Source organism: Trachemys scripta, chromosome 3, assembly GCF_013100865.1.
Source record: "Trachemys scripta elegans isolate TJP31775 chromosome 3, CAS_Tse_1.0, whole genome shotgun sequence".
NCBI classification, from domain to species: domain Eukaryota; kingdom Metazoa; phylum Chordata; order Testudines; family Emydidae; genus Trachemys; species Trachemys scripta.
Genome location: NC_048300.1, coordinates 72,507,268 through 72,534,590, shown reverse-complemented (window position 1 = coordinate 72,534,590; position 27,323 = coordinate 72,507,268). Strand labels below are relative to the sequence as shown.

Sequence of the window (27,323 nt, the reverse complement as noted above, 5' to 3'; positions counted from 1 at the left end):
CCAAAACTAAAAAGCTGTGGGACTATATGCCATCTATAGAAGATCAGGTATACACCTTCTACTCCTTTTTGTTTTCTGATCCAAATAGAATTTCATCATTAGCCTCTGATAGTTTATTACTTACATGATTTTAATCACCTATTCTATATGATTGTTATTCAGTTATTATAAACCCACTAATAGTTTGAATTGTTGGTTAATTTGAACTGTGCTTACCTATTTTATGTAATACACAAGAGCGCCACTTCTCTTCACATTGTGTTTTAGGAATAATAGCCTTTTCGCTGCAGTGTCATCCCAGTTGTGTATTTTTTCCCCTCAGTTGGACAGTTACTTCTTAGCGCTGGGCAGTTTTATCTGTTGTTGTTAATAAATTTTGAAAAAGTGTTTTATTCAGATATGACCATTATTGGCTTTAGAAGAGACTCTCTGGAATGGCTGTTCAGTGGGAGGAGTTAACTAGAGTGTCAGGCCAGCCAATCAAAAATATCTGCCTCTGCCTCCTGCAGTGTGAAGGATTGAAAAACCATCACTACTGAATTTATGGTCCCCTCCCCCTACCAGAATGAAAAACGTTTGGGTGAATGAGACAAATTTTCTCAATCACGTTATTTATACTAGTGTAATGACCATCACCTTGGCTGACACTGGGTATTGAACAGAAGAAACTGCAGAGCTGAAAGTAGCTTGAGCTAAAAAGCCAATCTCTGTAGCTGGGATGGTAACAATCTCAGATTGTCTGTAGACTGGACACAGTGGGGGACATGTAGCACAGAGACTACTGGGTTACGTACTTCCTCTGGACAGAATATGCTCCTCCTGAGTGTCGGAGGCCCACATCTGCTCAAAGCCTGGATGAGCTCCCATCTGAGTGATGTACACCATCTTGAACTGGGGACCCCAGAGCTAAAAGCATGAATCTCTACAGCTTAAGCTAAAAAAAAACCCAGGCCCTTTAGCGGCAGTTGTAACTAGAGCTGGTTGGAAAATGTCCAGTGAAACAGAGTTTTGTCAGAAAATGCTGGTTCATTGAGCCTGAAATGTAACGTGAATGTGAATCGGGTTGAGTGAACTGTAGTCGAATCACAGTCATAGTTTTGCCTGGCGGGCAGCTGGGGAGCCCTAGTTTCCAGGGTCTTTGGCTATGGGGCAGCAGCACCATGCCAGTGTTTCCAGGCCCCCTGCCATAGAGTTGGGAGCCTGAAAGCCCAGAGCTGGAGGCTCTCAGGGCTTCCAATCTCCCTGCCATGGAACTGAGAGCCTGGCAAAACTGGCTCTGCCATAGAGAGCATGGAAGCCCTGAGAACTTGGACTCTAGCTGGACCTCTCAGGCTTCTAGGTTCCCTGCTGCAGAGCTAGGAGGTCCTGGGATGTTCTTCCAACGTCTAGAGCAACCCAAAGCCTGCTGAGCCAGCTTCCTTGAGAGTCAGGCAGTCTTTGGAGCCAGGAGTTTGGAAGCCCTGTGGTCCCTGGCCCCAGGGCTCTCTGCAGGGCAGGGCTGCGCCAGAGCCACAGACTCTGGGGCCCTCAGCAGCTGCTGACTGAAATTTAGCTTCTTTGTCCATTTCACTGCTCTTGCCAGTCCCTGGAGTATATTTTGTTTCAGAAATACCATATGTTAGTGTTTCCAAAGCAATTTTGGGGGGAATTTCTCATTCATGGGAAATTTCAAAAAACATAACCCCAATTTCTCAATGTTATTAGCTGAAAAAATAGCATAGGGGAATTGAAAAAAAAAATATAGAAAACTGAGAAAAAGTTCTAATGCAATCACTTTTGGGAGGCAGGGAGGCATATTATCAATTTTTTTCTCCCCAATTTGATCAATTCAGTTTTTTACAGCTGCACATGGAAAAACAATGTTGTTCTTTACACTAGAATTCATAATGTGATGATTGTTATTCCTAAAACAAGCAAATGAAGAGAAAAATTGTTGTGGGGATCAGGTGATCATTCTGTTTTGGTTCCCCTGCCTGACTAATGAATACATCATTTAGATGCTATTTACCTGTAGCTTTGTCTAAATATGAGGTAATATCATTAAATATAATTTACAAAATTAAAAAGCTGTTCAGCAAGAGTATTTTTCCACTGTTGTATATTTTACAAAGCATAATGCATTCTTAAATTGGTTAGTTCCCTGATTATAATTTCCTTTTACTCATTTAACACTTTAGATACTTGCTGTGGGAATTCCCTGCCTTTAAAGCACTTCTAGCAATTGGAAAAGCTTCAGTATACCGTATTGCATACATTATTTAATAAATCAAATCTCAGCTTCTATAACTATGCGTTATCCTAACAAAGATGGTTTGCCATTTTTCACAGAAAAATAGAGCACGCTAATGGTACATTAAATATGATATTGTTCTTAGTATATGCTTTCTATTGAATTAAGTGGAAATTTTTCATACAAAGCTACGTCAGCATCTGGCCATCGGACTACTTTTTGTATTTACACAGTGATTTCTAAAGATGATGTTTGGTAGCTTGTACTCATTAGTATGCAGGTTGTCAAGTCAAATATAATTAGATTGTCTCTATATTTTAAGCCCACTATGTGTACTAAAGTGGAATGCAGTAAAACCTTTTTCTCTTACTTCTCTGTCCCTTTCCCTTAGTGGAAGATGTTCAGGTCTCTTGTTACAGAATATTGGCCAGCTTGTACTCTCTAGGAACCAGCAAGAGTATCTATGTGGAGCGGTAAGATGAAAAATCATGTACATAATTGTTATCTTCATATATACACTTAGTTGTATACGGAGACATCATGTGCATTCTTTATTAGAATGTTGTTTTCCAAGGTGGAAGTTTTAATAAAGCACAAAAAAGAGTGTGGGGAGAAGTTGGAGGGGAGAGGAGGGAAAAAATCAAGTACCCCTTAATAGAAAAGGGAGTTGTGATAATAACTATACTGGATTTATTATAAAAAAAATTAAACATTTGCATAGAACTGTGTAAAAAGATAATCTTCAATTAGAACTGAAAAGGTTCTTAGTCTAAAATATGATATTTCTTGCTTGCATTGGGGCTGCAGGATCTGACTTTTTTGTATAATACAAGCAGTATTAATTTCATGGGGAACTTAGACAATTTATGAGTTCCAGAAGGGGAAATTGCAAATTTTCATTACAATTAGTTTTATAATTGTTGCTTGTAGATTGATTAACTGTACTGTGTTTTATGGTTATCCCTCATTTATTTTTGTTCATGACTGATATTAAAAACTTGGTGTTTTCACATTTTGTAAATAAAATGTTATATATTCATTTTGCAATTTCATTCTAATGAGTAAGAAATCCATTCAGAATTACTGAATTTTGTCATTCATGATTCTATTAACAAATCAAATGAAAAAATCGTAATGCATCAAAAATGTACTTTTTCAATTTGTACTTCAAGTAGAGGTGGATCTGAGCTATAAAATTCAAGACTGAATCTTGAATCCAATCTGGATGGACTCATTCTCAAAAAATCACTGTTGAAAATAATCATTGATTCTGCAGAATCAGTCAAACAGGCCATAAAGCAAGACAGAGAGAAAACTTTATTCATAACCCTTTGTACTTATATCACACTTTCATCAAAACACTAATTAAACCTTACAACACTCTGCAACACCCCAGTAGGTTTAATTATCTACAGTCTGCAGAGGGGGAAACTGACAAATAGGGGAGATCAAGTGACTTGCTCAAGGTCACAGCAAAGCAGTAGCAGACCCAGAATAGCACTGAGGAGTGTAACAACCACTTCCTTGCCAGGGTGTCAGTTCTCTACCCCTTTCCATTAATTCTCAAACCTTGTATATGGTTAGGGTTGCCAACTTTCTAATCACACAAAACCGAACACCTGCGCCTCGCCCCTGTCCCACCCTTCTTTCAGACCCCACCCATGCCCCATCCCTTCTCCAAGGCCCTGTCCCCACTCACTATATCCCCCGGCTGGGGGGGAGGTGCTTTGGAGTGGGGCCGGGGATGAGAGGTTTGGGATCTAGGATGGGGCTCAGTGCTGGGACAGGGGGTTGGGGTGTGGGAGGCAGTGTAGGGTACAGGCTCCAGGAGGGAGTTTGGATGCAGGAGGGGGCTCAGGGCTGGGGTAGGGGATTGGGTGCGGGCTCTGGGAGGGAGTAAGGGTGCATGGGGGGGTTCTGAATTAGGGCAGGGGGGACTCCAGCTAGGCAATGCTTACCTCAGGCAGCTCCTGGTCAGCAGCGCAGCGGGATTAAGGCAGGCTCAGATAGCATAGACTGACACATTTTCTTTTACATCAGAAGGAATCAGACTGGGTGATTGTAATTTACAGGAATGGGAAAACAGCAAAAGTTTTAGCATAATAAAAACTTGAGAGTATATCTGAATAATTCAGTGATAACAATATCCTGTCTATATCAGACTTTGGCTTTTGGGCAAGCCCAGGAGATGGTTATTACTTATCTCATAAAAAGGAGAAATGCCCTCCAGTTATCATTTAGATATAAAGATGGTAACATTTGGCCTCTTGATCCATCAGTTTATTCGGTAGCTATAGGATTACTATCATTATTGTTATTATACAAGTGCTGTGTTTTCCTTGTATGCTCCTTGATAGCTCTCGGCAAATATAAGTAGGCCCAGCTTTGACATTTTATATATAACATTTTATTTGTGTAATGGCAGAAAGTTGATATCCTCAGATATCTGTTAAATGTATTTTTCTGTTACTATGTTAGTAGTTATAATCATGTAGCAGATTCTCTCTTTGTGAAGATTATAGTTTGTAATAATAGTAAGGATGGTACTGAACTAGCTCTGAGTATATTCAATCAGAAAAAAATGTCTGTGTATATATAACAATGAGCATTTGTGAATTCACAGGCAGCGCTCAGCCTTAGGAGAATGTTTGGCTGCTTTTGCTGGTGCCTTTCCTGTGGCCTTTTTGGAAACTCATCTGAACAAACATAATACCTACTCTATCTACAACACCAAGTCTGCAAGAGACAGAGCAGGTACATTCAGAACCTCACAGGCAGGCATTTTAACATCTGGATTTCACACACAATTGTGGTTGTCTTATTCACTGCATATTTACATACATTTTCTATTACGACAATCCTCCCTTTCATTTACTGATCTGTTTGTATTCATTTGCTAGAATGGTAGGTAAAATCTTGCAAAAACTCAATGTTTTTCATTCCTTTTTGAGCTGCCCAATGTTGCATATGGAGATATTCTTATTATTTTGGAATTAACTTGCTAAACTAGTTCCACCTCATTCTGATCATGTTGATACATTGCAAAATGGAATAAATTTGTAATTTCAGAAGCTATTTGTATTGTATATAAATAAGTGGTTTTATATAAGGTTTATTTTATATGTCAAACACAGGTAGATATTTTAATACTGCCTACTATCATGAAATAAAACAGCATATCTTAATGAACAGTTTTATTTCCTTATCTCTCATTTTCAGCCTCAACTCTTTCTGGGACTTATCTTTATCTTTAATTGGGGGGCTAAATATTTTGATACATTGTATGCCCTTAACAAGTAAATACTTAGGATAGCATGACATAAATTGTTTGCTGTGGTATTTTAAGTGTAGGAAATACCATAGCAAAGGCAAATACAAATAAGTAAACATTTGTTCATGTAGATGCCCCCTCAGAGGGCTATTTAATAAAAACATAGTTGGGGAATTAACACTGTGCCTTATGCTGTTCCCTATTGGAAATATTTTAGAGGTTCTACTGATTAACTTGTATTATTTTAAACTACCATGGGTGAAATTAAAAACTGGACAGCTACCTTTCATAGTAGGAGAATATAATTTTAATTTGTTATTTCTCATTCTAATTTAATGCATACCACAAATATGGCAGAAATGAAAAACACTATGCTATAGTATACAACAGTTACTTAATGGCATCTTATGTATAACTTCACCCACTCAATTTTAAAAGAAGAGTAACTGATTCATTCTTCTATAGAGCTACAGTAGTCTATCTGGCAAATGTCAGTGTCTACATTAATAAGGAATATGTTCTGTAATTGTAGTACATCCACAGTAGCCTATACTATGTCTTGTGGAAAGAAATATCCTTTTATTATTAATAATAATAATAATAATAAATAATAGTTTGAATTTACTTTTATTGAGGATTTCAAAATGCTTTCCAAACTTTAATAAAGCAAGCATTAATGCAGCTCTATGAACAAATATGTATGATGTATTCAGTGTTAAAATGAGACGTAGCCTGATTTTGAAAAACAGCCCAGAGTAAAGGCAGATACAAACAATTTGGCTCCAACTTCAGTACTGGCACTAATCTTACTACACAAGTTGACACTTCCATTGAAGCTGATGTATAACTCTCTACTCAGTTCCATAAAAGCACTCTTTCTTTGTGGCTAAAGCTTTACCAGCCAGAGAGACATCTTGTGAAAGAGAAAGTAAAAGTAGAATGGAAAAAACATTTGGATATAAATATTTTATATGTGTTTTCTCTTTGTGATACATTTTATTTTTTATTTTCTAGCTCTTGATTTGCCAATCAGTGTAGAAGAGGTTTGTCCAAAAATTCCTTCCCTGGAGAAGTTAATGGAAGAAATAGTGGAATTGGCAGAGTCTGGTATTCGTTACACACAAATGCCACATATAATGGAAGTGATACTGCCTATGCTGTGTAGCTACATGTCACACTGGTGGGAACATGGGCCAGAAAACAATCCTGACAAGGCTGAAATGTGCTGCACAGCCTTGACCTCAGAGCACATGAACACTCTGTTGGGTAACATACTGAAAATCATCTATAACAACCTAGGTATTGATGAGGGAGCCTGGATGAAGAGATTAGCAGGTAAGATTTGAAGATATGAATAATTTGGATCTGATTCTTTTCTCACTTACATCAGTTCACATTGACTTCAATGGATTTACTCTATATTTACCCCACTTGAAGTTGGAAGAGAATCAAGCCCATATTTTACAGCCTCTTTGAATACTATAAAGTCTAATTAAATGAGACAATAAGACAGCAGTTCTTTGAAAGAGAGATGATATATTTTAAAATAATTGGTATATATCATATTGAACTTCATAATAAATTTCCCTCCTTCAAAAGCATGGCCATCCCTGCATTGTAATATGCCATTTACAGAACTGAAAGAATTATATTTGTGCCACCCATTTATCTATACGTACAGAAGGCAGTTGCGTACTATTACAAAATCTGGTTTTTGAAATGTTGTCATTAGGCTTTATGATTAACACCCTGTCTCCATTGCACCGGGTCTGTTCAATGCCCCAGTTTCTAACTAGTTCCTTGGGAGTGTGACCCCTTTAGTGTGCTTGGGGCCCAAGGATGAACACAGTTCCACAGAGGCAGGCCCGTGGCCTCCAAGAATCCAGAACTAAGCCTTCAGGCACCAACAAACCCTGTCTGTCTCTTTGGTTCCTTGCAGCGAGTCCAGCCAAAGCCAGATTCCTGCAGAAGGCTTGTGCTGTGTCCCTTCAGGGTGCAGTGCTCTTAGTGATTGTTTGCAGCGACTCCAGGCAGCCTTTTCCAAACAAGGCAACAATTTATTTGTCACCTGATGTACAGAATCTGAAAGTCCTTAGGTTAGAGTAGAGAAGTAAAGGTTAAGAGTTCAGCACGGCCAACGCTAGGCCAGGGCTCCCATGAGCCATGCTACCATCAAAGCTATCTAGGCTCTCTCTCTGTCTCGGTTCCTAGTCCCAGGTGTGTGTGTTTCTGTGTCTCTCCAAAGGCCATCTGACTCCTTTCTGCTTTGTTCTCCAGCTGTAGCCTTCGCTCTGCTTCTCCATGAAGAGATATTGGGGGGAATCTCCTTCTTCTTGGCTGTTGGTTGCTAGGTGTGAATGTCCTGGCCATTGGGGTTCCCATTGTTGTTCTGGATCCTCCATTAATATGGGTCGGTTTCAGCCAATACTTTAATGACCCATTCATACCACCCTAAACAGTTACATGACTCAACACCTCATATCTTCTGCTTTGCCCCATGGGCAGCTTTTTACACTCCATGCATAGGAATGCAAAGCACAGGGAAACTCAGGCCCTCAGAGGAATCATAAAAATATTATCAGAATTTCCACTTCAGCATACGCTCCTTTGAGATGGGTGGCAGTTCATAGCTCACTTTTAGGCTTGCTTTTTTTTTTTAAGAAAGATGATACTACATTGGGTCTTATTGAAAATCACAACAGTGAAAGGCTGAAAACACAGTTGATTTTTTGATTTGTCACCCTGTAAAACTTTATCATCTCCCTGGAAAAGTCACTTCTGTCCGCTCATTCAATTTCACGTGATTTTTCAATGCTTATTGTCTTCTTTCTGTTTTTGATGCTTACGTTTTTGGTAACATACAGGTCTGGACCCCCATTTTGATAGTCACTGTAAAACAACATAGACAAACATGTTCCCTGCCGCAAATTACTTACAATCTACTAAATGACTTGTAGGTGTTTGTTATCTAAACAAACACTGGCTAAATACTTCCTTAAGGATTATCCTTTGGATGAGTGGATTTGCAGAAAACCCTCCCCAGGATACTTTAAGTTAGGGTGACCAGATAGCAAGTGTGAAAAATCAGGACAGGGAGTGGGGGGTAATAGGTGCCTATATAAGAAAAAGCCCCCCAAAATTGGGACTGTCCCTATAAAATTGGGACATCTGGTCACTCTCCTTTAAGTGGCTGAGTGATGGGTGCCTCTCAACATTTTCAGAGGTTCATTTAGTCCAGGTGAGATCCCAAAAGTTCAAATACATAACTTATCCAGGCTTGTGCAAATGCAAAATGGGTCTGGCAATTACTAGCGCAAGCTCCCAAATGAGATTTCCAGTACTTCCTCCTTTCAACCAAGCCAAACGATACTGTGCGAAGGAAGAGCTAGGAGCTCAGGAACGATTTATCCCCCACATATGTCACTGCACAACATTTACTTTCCTTATGAAACTTTTTAATTTTCGTAAGGCAAAATGCTGGAGTAGATATAAGACAAGTTTCATGGTGTTAAGTGTTTAGCATGGTACTAGCTAATTTGAATCTCTGTTTTCACACTAACAAAATGAATTTGGGATGAAATCTTGGCCCCACTGAAGTCAGTGCAGAGCTCCCATTGACTTTAAATGGGGCCAGGATTTCACCCTAGTTCTTTAAAATAAAATAAGGAGGGGTGGGGGGGAAGGTAAAGGTTTTGGATTACACTTTGTGGTCAGGTGTTTATTATAGTATTGATTTGCCTTAAATAGTGTTTTCCCAGCCTATCATAAGCAAAGTGAAGCCCCAGCTCTTAAAGACCCACTTCCTGCCACTGATGGATAAATTGAAGAAAAAAGCAGCAATGGTTGTATCAGATGAAGACCATCTAAGAGCAGAAGGCAGAGGTGACATGTCTGAGGCTGAACTGCTTATCCTAGATGAGTTCACCATTTTGGCACGGGACCTCTATGCCTTCTACCCTTTGTTGATTAGATTTGTGGACTATAACAGGTATGTGGAAAAAAACAACTTAGTGAATCCTTTCAAAACCTAGTTACATTTCTTGATACTTCATTTTGTGTCTTGATTATGTTCTACACTGAATATGAATAACTTTTCTTCACACAATCAATTTTAAAGTGACATTAACAGTACCTTATTGCAGACTTACTGCATTTTTAGGGAAGGGATTTGGAGAAAAATCACAAAAAATAATTTCCTGTTGCATTTTACCTGGTATTATAGGGAAACTGTATTCAGATGTTGAAGTAGGGCATCAAAAGGCCACTCTAACATAAATTAAAACACATGCATGTAGTTCTGCTTTTTTCCTGGTGATATCCTGTTAAAAATTGATTTAAAAGCAAAATGTTAAAATTGCATTATCCAAACCAGAAAGGATCATTGCCAAGATTTTCTCCTTCTTGTTACCTAATTTTAGGGCAAAATGGCTGAAAGAACCCAACCCGGAAGCAGAGGAACTGTTCCGCATGGTGGCTGAGGTATTCATTTACTGGTCAAAATCCCATGTAAGTAAATTCTTACAATTTTTATTTTACTGTGGTTTTCTTGGAAGATGGGTCAGTTATTTAACTAAAAGCAATGCCCATCCCTTGAGAAGGAGGTGCAAGTGGTGCATTGCCCCCCGCCCAGGTAAATTTCCTTTTTTTCTTTAACAGTATTCTGATTGCTTTAACCGTATGACACAAAAAGGATAGATATATAATGCAATGCAGTATAGCTCTACTGATGCATCAGTCAAACAGTAAATCAATTATATTGGATCATACAGGTGGGTGTGTCGTTCAAGCAAAACTGGTTGTGGGGGGACCATCATGGGATAATTTGTCACAATCCTACAATGTGTGGGGAAGCCAATTCTGATTGCCTTACTTGAGGTTTCCTTTTGCAATGTTCCAAGATGGACTCAAACACAGTTTATCCTCCTTGCTTATAAATCACCATTGACACTTTTTTTCTGGCTATGAGGATGGATCATACTTTCTCTGTTCAGGCTGGCATTATTTTCTCCCCATTAATCAGATAAAAGTGCTTCATCATGAGGAGTTTGCCATCCTCTTTTTCTTGTAAGATGCTAAACATGTTATCGCTTGTAGCCAGTCTCTTCCACTTGAGAGCTGCGAGGCCTACAAGCAGTCCTAATTTGGGTCTCTGGTTTGCTACCAGTAATGATCTTTGAATGGTTGCATGAGAAAACATACATAATGATGGAGAGGGGTCTGTGGACAAGGAGGTGTGTATGGCTGTTAATTTCCTGCCACTCCTGAAGTTCTGTGAAGTTGAAGAAATACAGTGATGTCTTGTAATTCTATGACTATATGTATTTCTTCACGAGAACTCGTATTTCTTTCATAAGGCTCCTGTACAGATGGTCATTACTGAGTTCTTGCCACCAGCCTTATATTTTTATTTTCCCCTGCACTCCTTTCTTTGTCTGAATATGTAGCTAATCAATTAGTATAAATTGATGCAACTCACCATGAAATTGTAAAATCTATCCACCATAGCTGGATATCCGGCCTCCTTCAATCTATAGGCATGGTTGTGATACAACGTATGTAATAGAAGAGTCTTCAGTGAGACTGGCAGACTTGAAATCTAGAAGTTCTTTGAAGAGAATGTGTAACTTTACTTCCACTGACTTAACGCTGCATTGCAGATTTCTGTTTCTGTATCAGAATTCAAAGGAAAGCATTTCACTTATTTTGCCATTTCAGTAACTGCTCTGCATGAGAAGGTGTCTCACTGAAGCCAGTGGGAGTTCTGTGCACAGAGCAGACAGACTAATAGCTCAACATGTTTTAAATCAGGGTTATGCTCTGAAAAGTAACTTTAAAAGAAGTCCTGGCATTCCATGTTTGCCTCTTGGGGCATGTCTGCACTGCAGCTAGACACCCGCGGCTGGCCTGTGCCAGCTGAGTTGGGCTTGCAAGGCTCAGGTGGCGGGGCTGTTTAATTGCCATATAGGTGTCTGGGCTCGGGCTGGAGCTTGGGCTCTAGGACCCTGTAAGGTGGGAGGGTTCCAGAGCTCAGACTGCAGCTTGAGCTGGAACGTCTACACTGCAATTAAACAGCCCTGAAGTCCAAGCCATGTGAGCCCGAGCCAGCTGCCACAGGCCAGCCATGGGTGTCTAACTGCAGTATAGACATACCCTTGGTGACTTCTAGCTGAGATTCACTAAATTGCAAGTTAGGGGATTTCCTCTTAATGCCATTCCTGTAAAACATGTCCTGGGATCTCAACCTGGGTTTTTTCTGGCTTGTACACCAGCACCAGCAACAAAGATTGTGCATTAAGAATTAAGCTATGAACTTCACTGATGATACGTGCTTTAGAATAGAATGCAGCTCACGATGTGTGCAAGAGTAAAAAGCAGTAAAATTACTAAAAGAAAACTGCCAATAAAATAAGATGAGACTAAACACTCACAGGGAATAGGCGAGTGAAGAAGTGTCATCTTTACATAGTTGCATTTCCCTCTATAACCACAGTCCTGCAAGTCTGAGGGTAAGTCTACACTTACCTCTGGGTCCAGCGGTAAGCAATCGATCTTCTGGGATCGATTTATTGCGTCTTGTCTAGACGCGATAAATCGATCCCGGATCGATCCCAGAAGTGCTCGCCATCGACGCCGGTACTCCAGCTCGGCGACAGGAGTACGCGGCATCGACGGGGGAGCCTGCCTGCCGCGTCTGGACCTGCGGTAAGTTTGTACTAAGGTACTTCGAATTCAGCTACGTTATTAATGTAGCTGAATTTGCGTAGCTTAGTTCGAAGTGGGGGGTTAGTGTGGACCAGGCCTTAGTGATAGTATTTTACTATTTCTGTACTTAGAGGTATTTTAACTAACATTATCTGTGAAGCCCACCAGGCACAGCCTAAATACCTGTTCAACAATTAGGCGCTGAGTCAGCGAAACATATAAGTATGTTAATAACTTTAAACATGCCTGTTAAAAGGGATTGCTCACATGCTTAAACTTACACACATATTTAAGTGCTTTGCTGGATCAGGATTTTAGATAGAGGTACTCTAATGATGCTCACTGTAGAAAAACCTAAGATAGACAGAATTACCAGTATGATAATATCTAGGCAATTATTTTTTATCTAATTGTGATACTATTTGCATTTTATGCCATTCCACTATGTAAATGTGAGGCAACAATCCTTTATCTAATATAATTCATATTTGAAATGGAAACCGGATAAGTTTACGCTTTATTGTAATCTGTCAGAGTTTTCAAATGTAAAGGCTTTTGATTGAGTTTAGAAAGTTTGTTTGCCTGCAGGTAAGCAGTGGAGTATAGCAAAGTCATTGCCATCAGTAATTGATTTTATGCCTTGGAGGTTTGCATCAAAGTTTAGCTAGGTTAGCTTGTTATTTTATTATGTGGAAAATCATTTAAGGTGTGCAAACTGAACAGCATATTTTGTAAAATCTTTTTATTTTCAACTACAATATTTGATGTAAAACGAACAAAAATAGCTAAGGTAAAATATATAGAAGTTTTGCTATGGTATTTTATAGTGCTTAATCAAGGCTACATGATTTTTTTCAATATAAACACTTTCTAATATTTGAATTCAATACATGTGCAATTACTAGAATTGGTTGGGAAATTTTCAATGAAAAGATTTTTTGTTGGAAAATGCTAATTTGTAAAAACTGAAATTTTCACAAAGATGCGTGTTCTGAATCAGGAACAGAAGGGACTTGAACCTGGGTGTCTGATATTTCAGAGTTGTGCCATAATCACTGGGCTATCAAATATTCTTCTTTCTTGCTCTATTTTTCCAAAGGGTCTTGGTGTTGTCCTGGTGTAGAACAAAAGCAAATATTGAAACCTGAAAAGTTTTCACAAAATACTTCTGTTTTCCAGCCAGCCCTAGTAATAACATTGTATTTTTATATCTATCTACAATGTTCCTATCTACATAGTTCAAATCTGTCATATCATTAGAGCTTAGAGAATAAAGAGAACAATTTTGTGAATACTCACACGAACTTTAAAATGAGTTTACTTTGGCTGTGCTTGCATCCATTTTTGTGCTCACTTCCTTTGATTGTTTGAGTGATCAAGTTTCACTCTCCTGAATGCTCACAGAGTGAATTTGGAAGCTTACATACTCTGTCATTCACACTAATAGTGTGAGATTGCCTCCCTGTTGTACAAAATACTATCCAATGTTCCAAATATCCCTCACTAGAACCATGGCACAGAGTTAATTAAATAAGTTGGATAAAGATCTGATGGCAACCTACACAGCTTGGACCATGTATACATATGCATTTATTTAGTAAACACAATGACTTTGTGTGAAAGTCACAAGACAAAATTAAATTTAATTTCGGCACTCGGGTTATATATTTTATAGTAATCAGACTTTTTTGGCAGGATGTTTGGAGCCAAACTTAGTGTTGGCAAGAGTAGAAAGTGTTTAGTTTTCTAAAACTCCTTAATCCTGTTTATATGATGCCTCTCTATCAACTGATACCTCTACAGGAGATTAAAAGACAAAGTGGCTTTCTTAAACCTTCCAAATTACAAAAATTACGCTAGTTCAGCCAGAGGACAGAAGTAAAACCATGTGGTTTATGTCAACGGTTCTACACCTTTTTCTCTCTGAGGCCCCCCTTGACATGCTATAAAAATTCCAGGGCCCAGTGGGGGGGGGGGGCTCAGGGCAGGGGCCTTGGGCATAGGCGTAGTTTGACTTCTGTTTTGGGAGGGCAGGGGCCAGTGGGGCTCGAGCCACTTCCGCATGGTGCAGTCCAGGGAGGGAGCGCCACCTCCACCCCCTGACTCACCTCATCAGGCCACCCAGCCTTTCTGGGTTGGGGGTGGGGGGAGATAAGCAAAAATTATAACTCAAAGTTGGGGGGCTTAGCTTAGAAAGTTTGAAAACAGCTTAGGGTGCAGGGATGGGGTAGCTGGGGGCTGTGTGCAGGCATGGGGGTAGCATATGGTGCAGGGTCGGGGTAGCTAGGAGTTGTGTACACATCGGGTTGCTGTGGGCTAAGTTCCCTGTAAGCTGCACGGCCGCACAGCAGCCTATTTAGCGCCGCACAGGCACTTAGGGAATCCGCCCGGGGACCTGCCGGGGGAGGAGTGCCCCTCCTCTGACCCCAACTCACCCTGCAGCCTGGAGCGGCCCCGGACCCAGCCGCAGCTGGGTCGGGCCCAGGCGCAGCCCAGCCGGCCCTCCCCTGGCCCGGACCTGGTGGGTCTTATCCTGCAGCCCCAACCCTCTGCCCCAGCCCTAAGCCTCCTCCCACAAGAACCCCTCAGCCCCACCCCCGCCACATGAATTTTATGTGCACCAATATGAAGGTGACGTGTCACACATCACCTCCATATTGGTACACATAACAAAATTCATTGTGCACCTGGGTGGGAAAAATTAGAGGGAACACTGGCTGTGGGTGCAGAGAGGAGGTAGCTAGGTGCTGTGTGCGGGCAGGGGGGTAGTTCAGGGGGCAGGGAGGGGGGTAGCTAGGGGTTGTGTGGAGGGAGGGCTCTCCTGCGGTCCCTGTTCCTGGAGGGGTCTGCCGGCCACAGAGCCGGGTCTCCCCACCTGGGTGGCTCTTACCGGCTGCCTTTGCAGGAGCAAATGGGGCTGAGAGCTGAGGAGCAGCTTCAACCTCCGCGGAGCACCAGCAGGAGAAAAGGGAATGCTGCTGTTGCCTGCTCCATGGCACCAGCCACAGCAGCAGCTGTCCCGCACTACCTGGCTCCGGCTTCCCACCTCCAACATGGCCAGGGGGCGGGGAGAGGCGATCGGGTGGGGGGGGGAGAGGTGTGGAGCTGCCCCCGGGACTGCCATGCTCTTGCGCTGCAGTTTGGGGGGAAGGCAATGCCCTCCATGTTCCCAATTCTGCCCATGGGCTCAGGGCTTATGCCCCACAGGGAGCACCAGGGCTCGGGGATTCAGCCCAGCGCCTACCAGCTTCAGCCCTGTGTCGGTCGCCAGGAATCGGGGACTGGGTTTCAGGTGCAGGGCCCTGCAGCCTCCTTGAAAGGGCTTGCGGATCCCGGTTGAGAACTGCTGGTTTATGTGATTCATCACAACTAACAGCTGGAATTTCCAATATCCACAGTGGGTTGTTGTTCACAATGAAAAGTGCATTTAAAAAACAACCACCACCAAAAAACAGAATTTGTCAGTTCAAGAAGCTGGTAATGGCAGTCTTATTGCATATGTGAAAAGGGACAAGTTCAAGTTCAGTGAGTCATGTTATTGAAATATTGTGCTCAGATGTAAATGTTAATATCATGTTGGAAATTATATTTACTTAGGTATTAGAGAAAAAATATTGAAATTAAAGCTCACTTCAGATATAAAAATGCTCACTTCATTTATATAAATTAATTATATTGCACAATCAGATTCTTCTGCACAACAATAGTTTCTGAAGAGCTTTCTAAGCACTGTGGCTAAAATTTCAATTGTATCTTTTGACATCATTCGCTCCTAGTAGTTCTTTGCTTTCCTTCTCTTTTCCCTAATAGATTTTCAAAGATGCACCAGACCCTTCCGAGAATAAAAATACATCTCTTTCATTTAAAAGGGGATGTCTGTTTGTAGATCCACTTTATGTTCAGAGTGGATAAAAATCTGAGATTTGTGCAATGTAAATAATGCCAGAATTTAACACATTCTCAAGAATCCATTAAAAACATAGAGACTGTAACTTTGTGGAATCTACAGAGTTCCAGTGAACCCATATTTATTATTTAAGACTTGTATGGACAGATTTCTCACATGTAATAAGTGCTTTTAACTGAAATCTCCTGTGTAACATTTCAGAATTTCAAAAGGGAAGAGCAGAATTTTGTGGTACAGAATGAAATCAACAACATGTCTTTCCTTATTACTGACACCAAATCCAAGATGTCTAAGGTACAATAAGCTGCAAAATTTAAATATTGTTATCCCATCTTGCTTTCTCTCCTCTTAGTGTTTTAGCTTTGTAGATTTTAATGGCAAGTGTCCGCATTTATAACCCCTTAAATTCAATGTTCCTGACATTTATGATGGTCCTTCCAGTAGTGCTGAAGCTATTTGATTTGGCTAGAGTGGAAATATCAGGTGTGCTTAAAGGCCATGTGATTATTATATCAATGGCTGCATGTACCACAGTAGTTGATCCATCTTCTTTACTGGTGTTGGACCAAATCCTTAATTGTTTTGCACTCCAACATCCCATGGAAGTCCACACGAGTTTTGGGTAGGCAAACAATGCAGGATCTGGCCACTGGTGCATGATGGAATGCAATTGTGCCTACTCCAGTGGGCAAAGTGTGTGTGTGTGTGTGTGTGTCTTCCATTTCTAGAGTTATTCCCCACTATAATTACAGGGAATATCTGTAGTTACTAGGATGAAGGTAAGAGAGAGCAGGCATTTCAGCTGGCCACAGCTTGGAGCAGCCAGACTCGGTGGGAGGAGGGGAGAGAGGGAGATTTAGAAAGATGGTATAATGCCTCCTTACCTTCCCCAGCCCTTGAGTCCTGTGCTGAGCAGAACTCAGCGAGACTCTTCGTCCCTAGCATAAAGGACATAATCCCTCATCCTTAAAGGCATAAGCAAATCACTAACTAGGGGGATCAGGAAAATCAGCTCATGGTGCAGGAGATAGAGATTTTTCCAGGGCCAGTTCAAGGCTGTGGAATGAATTCCCACAAACATCCCAGCTTTCTGGTCCAAGTGCAAGGTTCACTACTTTGACATGGTCCTCAATAACAAACATGTACAACACAGTACACAGTAAATATTTTTTTAAAAAAATGTGAACACTCCTCCCCATCAAATAAAACCTCACATAATTTTCCCCTGAGAGAGAAAATACGGGGAAGACAGAAAGCGTCACATATGACAACTGCTAGTCACATCACTTAATGCACTTCTGCAAGGTGCTGAGATACAACAGTGAGGAGGGCTGCATCAGAACCTGAACAGAGAATAGAAACAACATTTTTAACTTAACTTTTCATTTAACTTCCCCTTTCCTCCCTGTAGGTTGTTACATATTTATCCTTTCCTTGGATTCTAGCATTTTTTGTTCAAGCATCTAATATTTGCCAACGTCAGAAACAGGACTCCAGAGTAGATGGACCGCTAGTCTAATCCAGTATGGCAATTTGCATGATCCCCTGTTTTCCTATGCCTCTTAGTGATCTTCCTTCATCTTCTCTCCTCACTCAATCAGATAAAATGTCCAAATACCCTGTCTTCTCTGGAGAAATGCTGATAGTGTACCCTCTATCACCTCTCCATAACAGCATGTGCATCTACTTTCTTGGGTCAGTCAGATCTCCTTGGACACACAGTCAATATATTTTAAAACCCAGTTCCTGTTTCCAGGATATTTTACATACTTTGTCCTCTTGTCTCCCATTCTCAGTATGTGTTAATGCCCCTTAATTAGTAAGGTAGAAATATTAGACTGTTATTGTCTAATTGTTAAGCATAACTCTACAGTTTTATCCTGTATTTTATAGTTTTTCTTATAACAGAAAAACTTAGTGTATGTGAACAAGTTTTCCCAGAAATTGTGTAAATTTCTGATCTCAGTCGTACCCATGCCACCCCATTGACTACATTGTGGTCAAACATGTAAATGTGAACGGGTTCTCTCAGTTACAGCAGAGTTAAATTGCTATGGAAGTGTCAGAAGTTTGTAAATGTACCAGTATACTCTGAGTACATGAAACTGGATGCACAGCTTTTCATCTGTCAACCCCGATTCAGACAAGGCATTATTATGATGAAACAGTATATTTTATTCTCCATTTCCCTTTTAGTCACTTAAATACGTGTCACTTCAAAGGGTTCTTTTTGAAAAAGCTGCATATCAACTAGTAAACATTGAATTTAATTAATCAAGTTGTATTTTTCACATATATATAGTCAAACATTTCATACAATCGCTTATTTTTCACCCATTAGCTTATTTTTTCATGTATCCCTTTGTGTGTTTGTCTTCAAACAGGAGAAAACTATTGAATGTGGTCTTTTGAAATGCACATGATTCTTTGAAATTCCAGACAGCTAAACAATCCAGCTTCTATGACCTACTAATTGCATATGTCCTTGCTGTTTCCTACATGGCAAAATCTCATCAAACAAAAGCCAATCACAACTCCACTTTTTGATTTCTAATTAAAATAATACTCAGCATTTATATAACACTTTACATACTCGAAGCATGAAATGAATGTTAATGAATTCATTTTGAAAACGCCCCCGTGCGGAGGAAGGCCACATTCTGGTCTCCTTTACACTGATGTAGACTGAAGTAAGTCCTTTGAGACAGCGTGTAAACCGGTGGCAGAACTGGCACTGGAATGTCTGATTCTCAAGACTGTGTTCAGTCCAGAAGACAATGCTGTGTTTATGAAGAAATGTGCTTATGATTTTTAGTATTCAGTTCAGAAAATTCTGCCGCAGCTACTTTATTTTTTTCCATGTTTCCATCCGACACTTTTGTTTACCGTCACCACTTTTTCAGCCAGAACTCAGTGGTGGTCTAAACTATGGTGATTCCCCTACAAAAGATAGTGGTATTTAAACAAACAGCAACAAAAACAGAGAAGGCAGGACTCAGAGACTGGAACTTGGAAATGTCACATGTTTGCAAAGAGGAAAGACATAAAAGGACTATTGACAAGTCTCTTGAAGAACGGCGTCCAGTCACATATAGGAAGGGAAACAAGAGTGTGTGATCAAGTCAAAAGACAGTTGTTCTAGGAAGTATTCATGTTTATGAAGTATTTGCATGAAACACAAGACAGTGTAGCATAGTGAGCAATACCTTTGGATGAGGACGGAGCTGGATAGGTGGTAATGAAATTGTCAGAACGAGGCAACAGTAGAAAAATGTAAATTAAAATGTCATTGCAGGAGTAAATATTTAATAATAATAATAGAGTATTTGTTTGTTATATGCTCTAGGGAGCTGTTTCTGATCAGGAGAGAAAGAAAATGAAGCGAAAAGGGGACCGGTATTCTGTACAGACGTCTCTCATTGTAGCAGCACTGAAGAGATTACTACCTATTGGTCTAAATATTTGTGCACCCGGAGACCAAGAGTTAATTGCACTGGCCAAAAACAGATTCAGCATGGTAGGTCCTCTTCATGTGTGTGTTTGTTTTTTTTCCTAGATCTGGGGCAGTGGAAAAGTGACATTACACTATTCCTCTAACAGAGTCCTGTGAGATTTCTCTGCTTTTCCTTGGTTTAATCCCCTCTACCCTCAGGGCTTGACCCCAATGCCCATTGAGTCTTTTGATTAACCACAGTGGGGTTTGGATCAGGCCCTAGTGATCATGCTTAAAAGGATTAGATGGAACTCAATTTAGAGGACTATGAAAGCATTCCAGAACTGATCGGTAAGAAATGTGAGACATTCTCAAACTCTTTTCTTGGGGCTGAATAGAGAGAGTTCTGTCTTTGCAACCCTGCAGACAAAAGAGTAAGAAATTATGACTAAGATTAAATGCAAAGCATTAAAACCTGTTCTGTCTTTAACATATTTTTTATTATTTTAATGTTGATTTGTGGACATAATTGTAAGGATTACCATTGATAACTGAGTAGTGTACAGTACAGTCTTATGTAAAAAACTATCATAGATGAACACCATGATTATTTATTTACACCACTTAATTTTATTTTGATATACTGAAAAGAATGTTTTTTGGATATATTGCTTTTTTAAGTGTATTTTTTCTTGCTTAGGGTTAGGGTTATTTCTCTTGTTTGATTTTTTTTCATGAAAAATTGCCAGTAATAGATATTAACAAATTTTCATTAGTTAGAAATACAGATAGAAACTATAAATATACTAACATAACCAATTCCCAATACAATACTACTTTCACCACTCCCAGACCATTCCTAATTGGTTACATAGTTTTATATTCACCTAGAGGTTTCACTGTCATACAGATGGTACTTCTAGGAATGATTCCACAGTCAAGTAGCTTTGTTTGGCAGTATGATCACAATTTAGTGAAGCTACAATGCTTTTATGTCATTCAGACAGCTATGCTGTTTAAAAATGACAGGTTTTTAATGAGGGGAAGGGAACTCAAGTCTGAGAAGACCCTCCTTCTCTGTTTAGTGGTGAGTGGGCAACAAAGAGTTCCATATGTTACCATTCATTACACCGATTTGGACAAAAGTTTCCAGACTCTATTTATGATGATGATTTTAATGCAAATTATTGTGCAGTGGGCTGAATGACTATGGGTAGATATAAATGATGGCGTCTAGACCTACTCCCAGAGAGCTAGAATGTTGTCAGCCATGCCCAGATACCTAAGAGGTAGGCCCTGGGAGCCTTACCTCAATTTTCAGTTGCACTTGATACAGGGTCCAGACACAAACCTGGTCTTTCCACTCCTGGTGTGTAAAAAATTAAGAGGAGAGGGGACCAATGTGGACAGTGGTGCTAGACACCCCAAAGAGAGTAGCGACAAGGAGGGTCCAATGCCTCTCCTTTCTCCATACTGACAAGAACAGCTGGGTCTGTGCAGATGTAAAGAAAGCATACACCAGTGAAAGGGTGTATGTAGGGGTCACCTTATGCTCTTGCTTTCCAAATTCTTGCAGTTATTGTACCAGTCTCCAATAAAATATGTTCAGGAGCTGCAGCTGGTATGCAACTCCCTTTAAATCACTGCCAACATTAGAGAAGGGTGAAAGTCATAATCTTGCCCAGTGTTTGAACCACACATCATCAAAATAATACTTTACATTTATACAGTGTTTTTCATCTGAGGATATCAAAGTACTTGATATGAATAATACTTAACCTTCACCACCTGCGCACTGGATAGGCAGATATTGTTATCCCCAGTGTACAGTTTGTACTGAGATACATAGTGGCTGTCAGCTGCGTAGGTCAGCACAGTTGAGTTGGGAATAGAATCCTGGAGTTCTGACCCCATCTTAATCCCTAGAGAATGCTCCTTAACATGATATGCATAGCCTAGAACGTCCCTGTTTGACACAAGTAATTGCTTTATTTTATAAACAATGAGGAGTCCTTGTGGCACCTTAGAGACTAACAAATTTATTTGGGCATAAGCTTTCGTAGGCTAGAGTCCACTTCATCAGATGCATGAAGTGAAAAATACAAGAGCAGACATAAATACATGAAAGGATGTGGGTTGCTTTACCAAGTCTGAGGTCAGTCTAACACGATAAATCAATTAACAGCAGGATACCAACAGAGGAAAAATAACTTTTGAAGTGGTAAGAGAGTGGCCCATTACAGACAGTTGACAAGAAAGTGTGAGTAACAGTAGGGAGAAATTAGTATTGGGGAAATTAAGGTTAGGTTTTGTAATGACCCAACCATTCCCAGTCTTTATTCAGGTCTAATCTGACCCGTATCCAGTCTGCAAATTAATTCCAGTTCTGCAGTTTCACATTGGAGTCTGTTTTTGAAGTTTCTTTGTTGAAGAATTGCCATTTTTAGGTCTGTTATTGAGTGTCCAGAGAGATTGAAGTGTTCTCCTACTGGTTTTTGAATGTTATGATTCCTGATGTCAGATTTGTGTCCATTTATTCTTTTGCGTAGAGACTGTCTGGTCTGGCCAATGTACATGGCAGAGGGGCATTGCTGGCACATGATGACATGTATCACATTGGTAGATATGTAGGTGAACAAGCCCCAGATGGTGTGGCTGATGTGGTTAGGTCCTATGATGGTGTCCCTTGAATAGATATTTGGACAGAGTTGGCACTGAAATTTGTAGCAGGGTTTGGTTCCTGGGTTGGTGTTTTTGTTGTGTAGTGTGTAGTTGCTGGTGAGTATTTGTTTCATGTTGGGGGATTGTCTGTAGGCGGGGACTGGCCTGTCTCCCAAGGTCTGTGAGAGTGAGGGATCGTCCTTCAGGATAGGTTGTAGATCCTTGATGATGCGTTGGAGAGGTTTTAGTTGGGGGCTGTAAGTGATGGCTAGTGGTGTTTTGTTACTTTCTTTGTTGGCCTGTCTTGTAGTAGGTGACTTCTTGGCACCCTTCTGGCTCTGTCAGTCGGTTTCTTCACTTCACCAGGTGGGTATTGCAGTTTTAAGAATGCTTGATAGAGATTCTGTAGGTGTTTGTCTCTGTCTGAGGAATTGGAGCAAATGCAGTTGTATCTTAGAGCTTGGCTGTAAACAATGGATCATGTGATGTGATCTGGATGAAAGCTGGAGGCATGTTGGTAAGTATATCTTGTTAGACTGACCTCACACTTGGTAAAACAACCCCCATCCTTTCATGTATTTATACCTGCTCCTGTATTTTTCACTTTATGCATCTGATGAAGTGGGTTCTAGCCCACAAAAGCTTATGCCCAAATAAATTTGTTAGTTTCTAAGGTGCTACAAGGACTAATCGTGTTTTTTTTTTTTTTTTTTTTTTTTTGCTGATACAGACTAACACAGCTACCACTCTGAAACCTGCTTTATTTAAGTACATGTTCTGTATGATGTATGTGACAATGTATTTTTTCTTCACAGAAAGACACTGAGGATGAAGTTAGGGATATTATCCACAGTAATCTTCATCTGCAGGGCAAGGTAATTTAAATGCAATATTTAAGTATGCTCTTTTTCTTTTTTCATAAAACTAACAAGAACCCTTCAGTTGTTCAAGACCAGCCAATGTGTATTTAGAATACCCTTTCTCTGGGCAGTCAAGTGTCTCAGCTTTATCTGATGTTGCCTACATATTACTCCTAATTAAGCACCCAAAAATCCAGCTAGTTTGCTTAGAGACTATTTGCAAATGTTCTGCCAGAAATTCAGATTAGTTGGTAGCTGCTACATTTATATTAACAGTATGTATCTGGTATATAATAATGCATGGCCCTTTAGGGTGAATCTCTTATTTCATCACACTGACACCTTAAATCACTGGTTTTCTACCCTTTTTGATTTGCAGACCCCTAAAACATTTCAAATGGAGGTGCGGATCCCTTGGAAACCTTAGTCTGCAGACCCCCAGGGCCCCACTGCCTTAAATGATGCAGTGTAGAGCAGTGTGATATGCTCAGAGTGGATAACAATGTGACAATTGAGGTTGAAAAAGTTCCTCAAGTTGTAATCTGCCATCTGGTACCTTGGCCAGAATCTGCAGAATGCTGAGGCCTCTTTATGACATTTTGGGGTATAAAGAAAGAGGAACCAGCCCTTTTGGACTACTCCCAGTATAAAGGAGTTCCTCGGTTGGTAAAGTGTTGCCACAATGACACTACACTACACTGCTTTGCTTTGCAGCCCCTGGAATAGAGGGTGTGATTCGTAGAAGGGAAGTGTGGCTAGAGCACATTGGCCCAGGAGAAGCTACAAACAGACACAACATACAGTAGATTTGAGATGCTCTAAGATTTTCCGGGGCTGGAGGCTCAAATTTGATTTAAACTCACTTTTGCCTCCCTCCCCAAGGAACAGCAGATTTGGCCCAGTGAGTTGAAGGGTTTGGTTTTTTAACATTAACTCAGGCACAGAGAAAGAACAAGTGTTTGCCACATTTGTGAAATGATTGGAATGAATTTTCAAAAGCATGAATGTGACTTAGGAGCCAGAATCTCATTTTCAAAGTAATTTAGGCACATAAGAAAAAAGTCAAGAGCCCAGGGATTTGGGAGCCTAGATCTCATTTTTAAAACAACTTTGGTGCTTAGGAGCCTAAATCCCATTGAAAGTCAATGGGACTTAGGCATTTATGTACCAAAGTCATGTAAGAAGCTTGTCTTATTGAAAGCTATGATAAATAAAGTGCCACGCAGAGATGAGCTATTGGAGAAACTGGGACGTGCCCAGTTCATCTCCACCTTAGACTTAACTAAGGGGTACTGGCAAGTGCCACTAAATAACCCGGCCAAGGAAAGGTCAGCCTTCATCACCCATGTAGGGCTGTATGAATTTAACGTGCTCCCTTTCGGACTGCGAAATGCACCCACCACCTTCCAAAGATTGGTAGATAACCTTCTGGCTGGATTTGGGAAATTTGCAGTTGCCTACCTCAACGCTGTGGCTATCTTCTCAGGTTCATGGGCAGAATACCTGGAACACCTCCAAACTGTCTTCCAGCGTATAAGGGAGGCAGGATTAACCGTTAAGGCCCAAAAGTGTCAAATAGGCCTAAACAGGGTAACGTACCTTGGACACCATGTGGGTCAAGGTACTATCAACCTCCAACAGGCTATGGTAAATGCTATCCAAAATTGGCCTGTCCCTTAGTCAAAGAAGCAGGTCCAATCCTTCTTGGGCTTGGCTGGGTATTACCGATGGTTTGTACTACACCACAGCCAAATTGCCAGCCCTGACTAGGAAAAAATAGCCAAATGCAGTTCAGTGGACTGAAAAGTGTCAGAAAGCCTTTAACCAGCTTAAGTCAGTCCTGTACTGACTGCCCTGGACTTCCAACCAACCATTTGTCGTAACCACAGATGCATCCAAGCATGGTGTAGGAGCAGTTTTAATGCAGGGAGGACCAGCTCAACAATTCCATCCTGTTGTGTTTCTCAGCAAAAAACTTTCTGAGAGGGAAAGCCACTAGTCAGTCTTAGAAAAAGAATGTTACGCCATTGTGTATGCTCTGGAGAAGCTACGCCCATACATTTGGGGACAGCAGTTCCACGTGCAGACTGACCATGCTGCACTGAAGTGGCTTCACACAGTCAAAGAGACTAGCAAAAAACTTCTTCGGTGGAGTTTAACTCTGCAAGACTTTCATTTTGAAATATAACACATTTCAGGAGCCTCTAACAAAGTGGCTGATGTACTGTCCCGGGAAGGTTTCCCAGAATCAGTCGGGTAAAAATGTGCCTGCATTCTAAGTCATTGTAGCCCTGGAAATGTAAAAAGTACTGTTTAGTTCTTCATGTCATTATTAGTAAAAATTAGAACTGCATGTGTCTTATTAATTCTGTTTCCTAAACCTCCAGGAAGAAATCCCAGCTGGTGTGGACCCAACCTGAACCAGGCTGGCCAGTGCACCGTCTGTGATTTGGGGAGCATGTGATAAATAAAGTGGGGGGATAGCTCCCTTTGATGGACACCCAGCCAGCCAGTTAGCTGTAAAATCCCTCTTGGTAGCTCTTCTTTAATGTTGAGATATAAACATATAAAAGTTTCTCTACAACATAGTATTTTGCTGTACATCCTGTATAAACAATGCTTATCACCTTTTCTTCTGATGATGATTTGTTCCTAATGACTGGGCATCCTCCTTGGTATATTATCTCTTTAGACCCCTTCAACAAACTTTCAGCAAATCAGTAGCCAAGTAGTTCTATTTGCATACATCCTCCCATTGCTTTTCAAGGAATAGTGCCACATTACAGCAGTACCGGCTGCTACAGTTAGACACTCAAAAGGAAAGGTTTAGCAAAAAAAAAAAAGACCTTCTGTTGTCTTAAAAGCAGTGTTAATAATACTTCATAAACTGTTTGTCGCTTGTGTTTGGAAATTTGTTTAGATTATGTTTGAAATATCTTGTTCTTGCAGCTCGAGGATCCTGCCATTAGGTGGCAGATGGCCCTTTACAAAGATTTACCAAACAGGACCGAAGATACTTCAGATCCAGAGAAGACCGTGGAAAGAGTTCTGCATATAGCTAATGTACTTTTCCACCTGGAACAGGTTAGATTTTTTTCAGTCCTATAACATCCTACTTTAAAAAGCAGATGATGGGAAGTATTTGCAATCACGGGTAATGTTTCATACTCTTAACCGTGGGTTAAAAAAAATTCTCTGCTTAGACCAGAGGATCTCAAATGTTTTCATAGTATGGACCATATCTTAATAGACAGATTAACTTCTAGCAATCTTCACCATTCGTGATCACATAAAATCCTTGCAGCAACTCCAGCAATTGTTTGCCTGGAAAAGTATTATTAGGAAAGTATATTTTAAACTCTCTTAGTGCCTTTTAGCTGGCACCATTGGACCAGCCAGCTGTCTGTTCACCACCAATAAATGCTCCACAGACTTCTGATGGTCTATGGGTCATGATTGTAGGAACATTGGGTTAAATAACAAAATATGCAAGTTTCTCAAGATCAGTACATTTTGTTCCCCATTAGTATTTCCTGGACCCAATAGATTTTCTACGTAGAAGGATACTTAATCTCAAACTTCCCAAACCTCTGGTAACAAGCTGTATATTAATATGAAATTTGGCTATTCAGATTATTAACAGATTTCTTGTCATATTGTAATCTTAAGGAACTAATTACTATAAACTGTTTTTTTCAAATAGCTTTTAAAAGAGATACTTTATCAAGAGGCTATCTGTTATAACTTTCAAAATCCAGGTGAGGGCTGCAGGTAAAATGAATCTGGGTAAATATACGTACATTTAAAAATAATTAAATTTCCTGTGAAATACCATAAACTCTTGGTTATCCAAACTGCTTGGCAACACAAGCTATGTTCTGATATCAATAATTCAACAAACTGTGAATCAATAGACAGGAGTCAGATTCACTCTTGCTGGTACAGAAATGGATATAGACTACACTGTTGAATGCCAGTTTGGCCTGCCGCACTCCAGTGGGGATTCAAGTGAGAATGTCTGCTGGGGTCTGCACAGAAGCTCACCGGCAAAGTGCCTAGGGGATGTGTGTAGTGAGTGCATTCCCCTTATGCCCTAATTGCAGTACCTCCCATTTTGCAGTACCTCCCATTTTCCTTAAGTCATATACCTGTCCTTTCTCCCTCTACCATTGGTAGACTTTTTTCCACTTGTATCTCTGGGTGAGTTTGGTCCAGAAAGCCCATAGAATGAGGGTATATGCTGGACAGATGTACAATTC

At 40.4% G+C, this 27,323-nt stretch overlaps 1 protein-coding gene across 10 annotated transcripts in view; it reads left to right on the top strand.

The window, feature by feature from the left end:
• RYR2 (ryanodine receptor 2) overlaps positions 1 to 27,323 on the top strand; it is a 690,844-nt gene that overhangs the window by 534,811 nt on the left and 128,710 nt on the right. For all 10 annotated transcript variants that reach the window (XM_034765046.1, XM_034765042.1, XM_034765040.1 and 7 more), the window contains 9 exons: positions 2,622 to 2,703; positions 4,854 to 4,984; positions 6,516 to 6,836; positions 9,249 to 9,489; positions 9,920 to 10,007; positions 16,312 to 16,404; positions 19,457 to 19,627; positions 23,020 to 23,079; positions 26,014 to 26,148. In XM_034765046.1, the coding sequence (XP_034620937.1) occupies positions 2,622 to 2,703; positions 4,854 to 4,984; positions 6,516 to 6,836; positions 9,249 to 9,489; positions 9,920 to 10,007; positions 16,312 to 16,404; positions 19,457 to 19,627; positions 23,020 to 23,079; positions 26,014 to 26,148 (1,322 nt within the window). The remainder of the gene's footprint in view (positions 1 to 2,621; positions 2,704 to 4,853; positions 4,985 to 6,515; positions 6,837 to 9,248; positions 9,490 to 9,919; positions 10,008 to 16,311; positions 16,405 to 19,456; positions 19,628 to 23,019; positions 23,080 to 26,013; positions 26,149 to 27,323) is intronic.